Here is a 10,314-nt window from a genome sequence, read left to right as displayed (position 1 = left end):
GTATTCAACAAGTCAATCAATTCCACCAAGCATCATCCCAGACTCCGCTTTGTGCTCCCCAACTAGTAGCCTCATGGCCAGGCAGGCAGCGGGCTATCCATCTGAGTCTGAGTCTGGGCATAGACTCGTGCCACTCGTGCTGAATTTTTATTGCTTGATTTAATTATTAATGCGACTTGCAGATGTCACGAACACAAATCCTCCAACTCCTGTCAAAAAAAGGGAGTCGGAGTCCCAGTCCCAGTCCCAGTCCCACTCCCATTTGTTCTACCTCATTCTTAACCCTACCGTGCAAGAACGCATTTTTATGCGTAAAAAATATAACAACAACAACAAAAATGGATGGCTATATTTTTGGTGTGGGTTTCCAAAGGTTTATTGAAGCGGCAACGGATTGCATTTTTTATTATTTATTTCGGGACAAAGTTTGGCAGGCGGAGACAGAGAGCTAGGCAAAATTACTTATAGATAGCATGTCGAAATGCGTCGTTCGTACAAAAATTCATAATGAAATATTTATGGTCATAAAGCAATGCGGAAGGCAAATGGTAGAGGCCTCAGCCCCATCTCCATCATGCTCCTCATCATCATCATCGACAGAAAGGGTCGCTGGGATTGGATTGCCTCTGGAGTGGGGGCTTGCTTGAGGGCGGCACAGACGGCGAAAAACGCTGATGGACGATCTCTGTGCGGCAGGCGGAAGTTGGCGCAGCTGCCTGGAAATGATTATGATAAGAACGTTGCCCTTGTCCTTCAGCCGTGCCCGTTTCCGTGCCTACTTGTCCTTTGTCGTTTGTAGTTTGCAGTGGTTTATGGAGGTAGTTCTTCGGACGTTTTTATGGCAAATAAATTGTTTAGGTAGTGGCCAATGGACAGCAGAGAGAGATCGAAAATAATATGGAAAACCGCCATCAAAGTTGGGCATAATAAATAAATAATTATACAGCGCTATTGACAACCTCGAAAACAGTTCCTGCTACGAAATTATCCACCTTAAACCAAATTACCCAAAGTCCTTAAGCTCCCCACCAACCTCCAAGAGTAAAATAAATAACATAAATAAAGTACAGTTTACATAAAGCATTAAAATGGGGGAAAATTCGCAGCCAGGAAAATACAATAAATATGCAACTAAATCAAGCTTAAATGTGCTTAACAATTTTGAACAATAATGTCCAAACCACAAGTGGAAAACCCGACTCTAACGAGGACTCCAGCCAGGCAGTCCCGTCCGTCCGACCATGTGTCAAGGGTAGAAGAAATATATTACGCACGGCGAGTGCTCATTAGGGAGGGACTGAACGGACGGACGGACAGACGAACGAACGGACGGAAGGATGTATGGGATGCTGGGTATGTAAAAGGTTTCATAGAAATAAATTTGCACCTTAACGCCTTTAAATGCGCAACACAACAGTCACACGCCCTCAGTCCCCCCACTCGAATGGAGGGAGACTTGAGAAGGTGTAGAACATGGCGTTGCCAATTACCCGGAAGTATGCGAAAAGCTTATGCGATAAATTCGGCAAAAGTGCCAAAAAGGTATGCAAGGAGGAGTAGACTGCACAACGAAATGAAAATAAAGTGGAGTGAGAGGAGAGTGGAGAGTGGAGAGTGGAGAGAGCGAGCAGAGCGGTGAGCGAGGAGTGCGAGCGAAGAGCGGAGAGCAAAGAAAGTGGGAGCGAGGAGAGCTTAGAGAGCAAGCAAAGTACGAGAAATATTTCCAGACGCAGTCAAAACCAAAAAATTGCTCACCTTTCCTCCCCCACGTACCCCGTTTTTTCCACCAATGCCAGACTCCGTCTGAGGTTCAGTCTGCTGCTGGTCTGGGGTCTTCGGGTGTTCCGGGTGCTTTCGGGTGAGTTTGCTTTTGTGGCTTCCAAGTCGGTTGGCGTCTTTGTTGCCAGCCTTTCGACCACGTAGCCAACACCTGCGTCCAACAGCAGCAGCAGCAGCAGCATCCATTCTCCATGGAAATGGAAAGGGCAAACAATAACAAAAAGTGTTCTGCAGCGTGGGTGGGGGAAAAAGTTTATGTTGTGCCAGCATATTGAAGGTTAAGTTGGAGCTTTAATAAAATATCATGCGAACTTTCACAGCTGCAGGGGAAAGGGGTACTCATATGAAGCATCCACTCGTTTATCAATATAAAGTTTTATTTACGATGCTCTCTCCGGCGCTTCGCTTTAAAGATATTTCATTAAAATGTTGGGCTCCTTTTTTTGTGGGCTTTTTGGTAATTCCCGGGGATTTCGCGTTATGGAGCAGCGCATATAAAATTTTATATTACTGGGCTGTCTGTCTGTGTGTGTGTGTGTGTGTGTGTGTGGATGAAGCACAAAGCGTGAAATATGATTGTGGTGCGCTGCAGGTGAGGCAGTGGTTGGCATGGGTTTGCGTATGGCAGAAGATAAAGTGGGGAAGAGAAAATGCTAAATGTTCGATGCACTAAAAGCAAACTTGCTAAAAGTGTGTTGATTGGTTTGTAAAATTGTTTAAATGTATGCTTATCCATGTAATAATGTTGAATAAATTCGATTGTAGTCGCTAAAATATTCTTAAAAATTATGAAAATATATACAAGTATCTGCACATGCAAATTCTCTCCTTTCTATACCTTTCTGCTTGCTCAAAACTTTCCAAACTCATTCAACATTACCCTCTACAGCGCATCCGTGAACCACCCTAGCCTACGCTCTCAGACCGTACCTTTATTACGCTGGCCCCAAACATCATTTCACGCTAACGTAAGCGCAAATTTTGTACCTAAGTCGTGGCCAGATTCTTTCACAGACAATATGCCTGAACCCCCCCGTGAGTCCCTGAGCCACATCTCAAGTAGGTAAACAAGTGTAGCTTACAAAAAATGGGCAATCAACTGCCAAATGGCCCCACCTGTCCTGCCCAGAAAGCCAGCGATGCAGCAAACATCCTTCGACTTCCACTTCCACTTCCACTTCCACTCCTTCTTCTTGTTGTTGTTGCCTTTTTAATACTTTTTATGATTACAACAGTCGGTAAGTGTCTGCTTAGTTGTGGAGGCATTCCGGGGGAGCTCTGTAAATACATAATAACTTCTCGGGTAAGCAGACAGCAAACGAAGAAACAACAACAACCCTCCTTAATGAAACACTGCGCCCCCCTCCACGCTACATAAATGTGTATCCCTTTTGCCACTTATGTTTTCGTAAGTTTATACTAAACAACCACCCAAGCAAAACACAACAAAGGAGCAAAAATCAAGAACAACACACAAAAATATCATAACAACCCCACGGAATTGGAATGGTTGGCAGAATTACGCATAGTAGAGGTATTCCTGGGCTAGTTTTTGGTTTGATTTGGCTAGAAATATTATACTTTTGAAGCTGCAACAAAGCTAAGTAAAAATTGCATTTAAATTGTTTCATTTTTGCATATTTTAGAGCACTTGAAAGTTGCCAGAAATAATTTCGTTGTTAACAGCGGCTGCCGCTGGCTCTGCAAACAGCTCTGTTAAGCAGCTGATTACTTAACAGCTTGGTTACAGTTACATTAAAGAACAATTGCTTAAGATTTTCTTCCTCTCTTTTTCCTGTTAATCTTTTAATTTTTCCTCCACACAAGAATACCCCAACTATTCAGTAACCGTCGCGTGCTGAACCCCTGCCAATCCTGCCCGACTTGCTCTTCTGATAGTCTTTTCGTGTTACTGTTTAATTGTTAACATTTCATTTAAGCCATGCACACACATAAACACACGCACACACATTCGCTTTGTGTTTGTGCTGAAAGAGATGGCATTGCTGGAGGTGATGGTGGGGGGAGAAATTCATTTATCAAAACGCTGCCCGCATTTCCGCGATGAAACCCCTCAGGATAAAACTGACTGGCGCCAGCAGAAACAGAAGAGAGGCAGAGGTTAAACCCGAAATCTAAATCGTTATATGCAGACAAACACACAGGCAAACACGCATGGACATGCAAAATGGAGTATGGGGAGCTCCGCAGTTCATTGCTCACGAACAACAGTGGGATGAAGGTACGGGAAAATTCCTAGAAATTACCAAGAAAACTTCAGATGGAACGTAACATCGGAGAGTAACAGCGATCGTCTACAGCTCACTGTTAGCGCTCTCCAATAACAGCCTGTGGTCGCTGGCGTCACTGTTAAAGCACTCTGCCAGCGCCGTGAGAGCGATCGCGTTCGCTCTCTCGAGCAGCCGAAGCTTGAAAGCTAAAACCGAGTGAAGAGAATGGCGCGAATATGTATTAAACAGTGAAGTATCTCTCTGCACTTCGACTTATATTCCTCTTTTGAATTATTTAAAACTGGAATAACAATTTTTTCACGCCTTTGTTCACTGTGCCGTGTGCCCGTGTCTCCTTCCTTTCCATGACGTTTGCGTATGTCAAAGTTATCTAAATGAAAAATTGACTTTCATACAGAGCATAGAGAATGAGAGTGGCAGTGGCAGTGGCGTCGGCAGTCGGGGTTTTGGTTTAGCGGGGAAATTGTGGCAGGGGGAGTGGGAAAAATCATCATCGTTCGTTTGCGCATCGCTTTCAGTTGGAGTTTCCGTTCTGTAGGATTTCGCATTTACGCATTTCCTATTTTAGATGATATTTCATACTTTTTTGCTGACAGCAGCAGCGGCGGCATCAGTGGCAGTGGCAGTGGCAGCGGCAGTGGTGACGGGGGAGGTTAAACTGAAAGTGGAGCCGTATGGCAGGAGCCTCCACCGCTGATGATGATGTGCGTTTATTATTGTTGCTTTATGGCTTTGCATAGATGTGTGGGTAGAGGGAGGCAGGAGGATGTGCGTACAAATCTTTCACTGACATATCACTCCCACTCCAGCTCTCACTTCGCTGCTCGCGCTCCCACTCCGTCGCAGCTCACTCCGCTGCTCTCTCTCCCACTGCGCTGCTCACTCCCACTCTTCCGCTACTCTCTTTTTAACTCCGTTGCTTTCGCTCCCACCCCACTTTCTGCTAGTCTCTCTTCCCCATTTGCCTTTGGGATTATCAACTCATTGTGTCCCTGTGTATGTGTGTGTGTGTGTGTGCTTAGAACGTTTTCCCCCCTTTTTGGGCTTGACTCCCGTTTTACCCGCTGGACTTTTGCCGGCATTTGCCAATTTCGCTTGCAGAGCAAATAGATCGCAGCCTGAAATTGATGCGCTGCAATTGGGTTAATTGTCAAATGTTCATTACTGATGGCGAAAGGGGATTTTTGTGGTGGAATTCAAAGCTAATATTTCTTGAGACATGTGAGGGGAGTTTGCAGATTAATCAGCAAAAAATGAGTGGCGGAAGGGCGGAAAATGTGGCAAAGGAATGACCTTCTTTGGGAAATTATTCAAATATATGAGCAACATTTATTGCCATTTATTTATTTATAAACTTTCAATCATTTCTTTATTTATTTCACTCTCAAACTTAATTCCCCTTAATGTGAAATGTACGCCCTTCAAGCACTTTTCAATGGAATTTGCTTGAGCAATTTTAAACTTAACGGCGCCTACGTGTCTGGCCATAACAAGCCATGAGCCAGAACACACTCACAATACACACCCACTATAGTTGTCCCGCTCTGGCACAATGCACAGCCCAAAAGTATGCTGCAAAATTGTTGCAACATCAATCATAGCACGCAGCCGCACGTGGGGCCAAGTAAAACAAACCAGGACTGCCTCCCATCCCACACGAAGTGTGTGCCAATAAATTGTGTGGAGGCAAGAAGAATAAAATAAATTGAAAAACACTTTGATGCCATCAATAAACGCTGACAAAGCCAATGGCAGAGGCCAGCTGAGGCCAGAAGTGGAGCTCATGACATTTCCGTGAACTAATGTTGATATTGGGGTGGGGCCACGACCCACGACCCACGACCCACGACCCGACAGCAACAGCGACATTGACTTCAACTTGAACGACTGGAAGCACACAAACAACTCAAACAGACACAAAATATATAAAAACTGCATTCTGGCAATGGAATTTCGCAACCGTAGAAGCCCCGTCTGCTGGCCTGTCCCGGCCTGGCCGCCTTTTTTTCTTGGCAGCTGCTGCTTTTGTCTTTTCGCTGTGGCGTTGCTGGAGGGTATGGCAAAAGGGTATAGCGATTTTGGGGCCAAGCTTGGCAGTGTTAAGGGAAGGGAATATATATTTTTCCATCATCCAAAGCGGCAGCACTCCTTCTTTCTCTTGAGTTGTCCTCCTCCTTGTATGGCTTTAAATTAGAACACATTTCTGTGATTGCTATTTGTGGGGCGGGGAAGAGGGTGCTGCAGTGCTCGTCATAAAGTGCGACAGCGCCACTTTGTTCAATAGTTTTGTTGTTGTCTACTCGGCAATATGCCAGCACGAGCAGCTGTGCGCCTACGAATCGGGCGGGTTGCCCCTTTGTTTTTCCAATGTTTTCTTGTGTGCTTCTGTTTCTGTTGTTGTTTGCTGCTGGCAAGGATATTGGGTTGAGCCCTTTTCTGGTGTTTGGCCTATTTCGCAGCCACAGTCGAGCCAAAAGGCGGGGAGCTGGCAACAAATGTCATCGAGATATGTGAGTGGGTTAGGCCCGAGACTTCAAGCTGACTTTTGGTTTTTGTCTTTAGCAAATATTTCCCCCAACAAGTGTGTTTAATGTGTAAGCGGAAGGAACCCTTTTTGGTCTTTTTTCAATTTAGTTTTTGGTATACGACACTTTTTAATAGGCTTCACAGATTGTTTTTGGGTAAATATAATAAATAAGATCAAATGTGTTGAGGGAGGAACTGGAACCCCAGAAGGAACCTCTTTTCAGCCAGGATTTGTTGGGGAAAAGGGTTATAAATATGTGCTTGAAGATCGACTCCATGTAGCCCGTTTTCTGCTCTGTTTATGATGTATAGTTTCCTATAGTTTTTCAGATATTTATGCCCCTCCGAAACTTTTAAAAATTCCAACCAAAAACCCGCAACAACTTCCCACGCATCCTTTGACTGGTACTAGGACTAGAACCCCCATTTAACCCCGCTCAAAAACTGATCTAGTCCCAACACAGTTTCGGTTTTAGCCAAAAAGCGAACTTTGCACTTTTACTTGTATTAAATATTTACGACAACGCTTCAGTCAGCGCAGAGACAAGAGCCAGCAAAGATGAGAAATAAAGTGGGAAGGGAAGTGGAAGTGGAAAATCAGACTCCAGAGGCAAAGTGAAATCCAAGCTAAATGGAATTCACTTAGCCATGGCAGATGATGATGACAGCAACGTTGCTGCTGAGCTGCTCTCTCTCTCTCTCTCTCTCTCTCTCTCTCTCTGCCATCCTGCTCTACCGACGTGAGCGAGCGCCTGTGCCACGCTGCTCTATCGACGCGTTCGCCGTGACTCGCCCTGCTTGAGTATCTGCTGCAGGCGTCGCCTTTCCGCGGCACTAAGAACCTGAGAACAAACGGCAAGCAGTAGCTGGGAGTATCCACTCCTCGTAACTGTGATATTTTACCTGCTCGAGGGTCTCCAGCGTTGAGTTGATTTCCTGCTTCGAGTGCAATGGCAGCCAGAGCGTGGTTATGGCAAAGGTTCTGTTTAAGAGAGAGATTTCTTTGAATTGCTAAGTGGATTTTGGTTTCTTTCTGGCTCTCTCTCACCTGTGCACCCTCATGGCATCGATGGCGCAGCTTTGCATCTCCTCGTGCTTGGCCATTTCGAGGCGGAAACGTTCGTTGTATCTCCGGAATGCTGCCATATAACGCTGACGACAAACATCGGCGCTGGGAAATTGTAAAATGTTTGCCATTAAATCAACAGGAAATTGCAATTTTCACACAATTTGAGTACTGATTTGAGTTCGCTGCTCACTTACTAGGTTAGCTCCTTCTCGTCCGGCGGAGGGCGTTGCCCGAAGCCAACGCGCCTGGCCAGCAGCACTCGATACCATTGCTTCTGCAGCGCATTCATTGGCCGCTTGAAGGGATTCTCCGCAGCCGCATTGTTGTTGACTCGCCGCTTATCCATTTGCCGTTACAGTTTTTTGTTCACTGCTTGCTCACCGCTGGGCATTCGCTCTCAAAACTGACTGACTGAAGAGCACACGGATAGAGTGCAGCTGGGATTTGTTTGGTTGCGGCGGTTGGCAGGGGGAGTTTATCGAACCAACAAGCCAACAATGGCTTACGGGGGATACAGCCAAGTGGTTGCCACAGACATCAGCAGCTGTTGCACATGCGAATTGTGTGCTCTTCCTCCTGCTGCTCCTCCACCACCACCTTCTGGGCATTTGAAATGAAGTTGTCTGGCTGTGATTTGCCAGCGAGTGAGCGAGTCAACTTCGAATGTGGGTTAAAGTGTAGAGAATGACTGCAATGCCGGGCTATGGTTTTCGTTGAGTGGAATTCCCGCTCAGTTGATTAAAGTGTAGGAAAAGTGAAGAGTTTCAATGCTAAAAGCTGCTAAAAGCAGCGCTGTTAGCAGACCAATGTTAACAGCCGGCTGCAGCTCTTGCTAACAGCGCACTGTTAAGCTCGCTCTCTCGCTGTCGATCCGCACGCTCTCTCTTGCTTGGAAGGCAGCGCTGCACTGCTTCACTGCTTAAAAGAGAGTTATGTATGTATGTGAGCTTTCAACTGCTTTGATATTTGTGCTTAAGTTCGCCTGCTCCTTCCTATGGAATGCCCACAAAAAGCACACACACAAAACCATTAAATATATCTGCAAAATTTCAAGCTGTCATGATGGGCTCATGTCGGGGCACATTATTAAGCCACGCCAAACTGAGTCACCGCAGAACAAATGCAAAAACCGCACCCATAAAATCCACACAAAACGCGGGCACCCCCAGTTCCGCCCATTTCTCATGCCAACCCAGATACGACAATGTCTATACATCATACGAGCCTGCAGCCCCAGGGAACTTCTAGAACTCCTAATCCAAAGCGGAAAGGGAAAGGGAAAACATCCTTCCGCAACGCTGAGAAAGTAGTTTCCATTTCCCGCTCGGCCAGGCAGAGGCAGCAGCGAAAAGCAGTGGGCAAAGCAGTGGAGTAAGCAGTGGCAGCATAAGGGGAAAAAAATACATGGAAAATTGTCTTACATTAATTTAAATTAATAACATATTTTGCGTTCAGAATTTGCTTGTTCCCCCGTGCAATCCATGGAATGTTGTTGCTATGCAGGAGCGAGGTTGGGCTGCCCAAAGCCCTCACCATTTCATTGTTAATGAGCTTTTAATATGAGTAAATTTGCAATGGAATTTGGATTTTGTTGCTGAAGTGGGCTCGCTGGAATGTCTTGCCTTTGGCATGCCACTGCACGGACATCCCCACTCGTGCGCGTCCTCCTTTAATCAAGTGCCAAGGGCCGGCAACGAAATTGAGTTAAGTTGAGCTCCAAATGGGGAAGGGGTTGGGCTCCCTCTCGAGCGGGTTAAAGTGCACTTGCAGGAGAGAGAAAAAAGAAACTGCACAACATCAATTTGGTGCTCGAGGCCGTTCCGTTTGCGGTCAAGTTTTCGCCCCGTTTCCAAGCAGCAGCCCCGCCGCAATTTATCGAGTGTATTGAGTTGGTCTACGTGCTGCACATAAACCGCACTTATCTGGCTGACTGACTAACTGACTGAAGGATCCCGATAGATGTGCACACCCCAAAACCCGCAGCTGCCCGACAGCAGCCAGCCCACTGCTTCCCACTGCTTCCTGGCACTGCAAACCGTTAGCTGGCGGGAGGGGAGGCTGAGCGGCAGCCAAGAAAAATTGCATGCGGTTAGAGAAGCAAGCAGTAAAATTAATGTGTCTGTCCCGGCTAAGAGTTGCCCCGCAGGCCAGCAGATCCCGGAACCATGTGTGGTGGGGAGCATCCTTCTTAAGCAAATATACGGAGCAAGGAGATGGAACGTGGCATATCAAAATGATGTATGTCTGTTGGATTTGTTATAAATTTTATTTGCCCTTGCTTGAAGCGCTTTCTTTTTGGATCGATGTGAAATCCAATGCCGACGCAGTCAATTATTAAGCGGTTGATGGATGGCGCCTGAGTACAGTGCGTTTCGGCACAATGTTTTGATGTGGGACATTGCTGATAAAGGGTTCAAGTGGATAAGTTTGAAGCGTTTTTATGGCTCTTTCTGTGCATCCCCATTGAAACCACAGCGGGAGTCCCGCAGTACCCAACTAATCGTCATTCCAATCATTTTCCCCACTGACTAATAACATCTGAAACCCATCTGGAATCTAATGCGGAATATTATAGATAATGAAACAAATGAAATATTTGCCGGTCCAAAGATAATTTATTAATTGTTTAATTCAGTGCAATAAACTTGGCAAATCAATCATCCGAATGTTGTCCAGACATTGGTTTAA

General features: G+C 45.8%; 1 protein-coding gene across 1 annotated transcript; it reads right to left on the bottom strand.

Moving 5' to 3' along the window:
- Positions 1-7,136: 7,136 nt before the first annotated feature.
- LOC117582372 lies at positions 7,137-8,076 on the bottom strand. Its single transcript, XM_034270032.1, has 4 exons — positions 7,821-8,076; positions 7,606-7,728; positions 7,461-7,539; positions 7,137-7,399 (listed from the first exon to the last, which is right to left on the bottom strand). The coding sequence occupies exons 1-4, from the start codon at positions 7,970-7,972 to the stop codon at positions 7,325-7,327; spliced, it is 429 nt and encodes a 142-aa protein (XP_034125923.1). The 5' UTR covers positions 7,973-8,076; the 3' UTR covers positions 7,137-7,324.
- Positions 8,077-10,314: the final 2,238 nt, after the last annotated feature.

The sequence above is a fragment of the Drosophila guanche genome, unplaced genomic scaffold, assembly GCF_900245975.1.
Source record: "Drosophila guanche unplaced genomic scaffold, DGUA_6, whole genome shotgun sequence".
In the NCBI taxonomy this organism is placed as follows: Eukaryota; Metazoa; Arthropoda; class Insecta; order Diptera; family Drosophilidae; genus Drosophila; species Drosophila guanche.
This window is presented reverse-complemented; position numbering and strand designations above follow the sequence as displayed.

What these genes read in the sequence shown, in the direction of transcription:
- LOC117582372 (XM_034270032.1), bottom strand. Translation starts at nt 7,972, where the DNA reads ATGGATAAGCGGCGAGTCAACAACAATGCGGCTGCGGAGAATCCCTTC. An exon ending in GACGAGAAGGAGCTAACCTA is followed by an intron (nt 7,729 to 7,820) that starts GTAAGTGAGCAG and finishes ACAATTTCCCAG; the next exon opens with CGCCGATGTTTGTCGTCAGC. An exon ending in GATGCCATGAGGGTGCACAG is followed by an intron (nt 7,540 to 7,605) that starts GTGAGAGAGAGC and finishes TCTCTTAAACAG; the next exon opens with AACCTTTGCCATAACCACGC.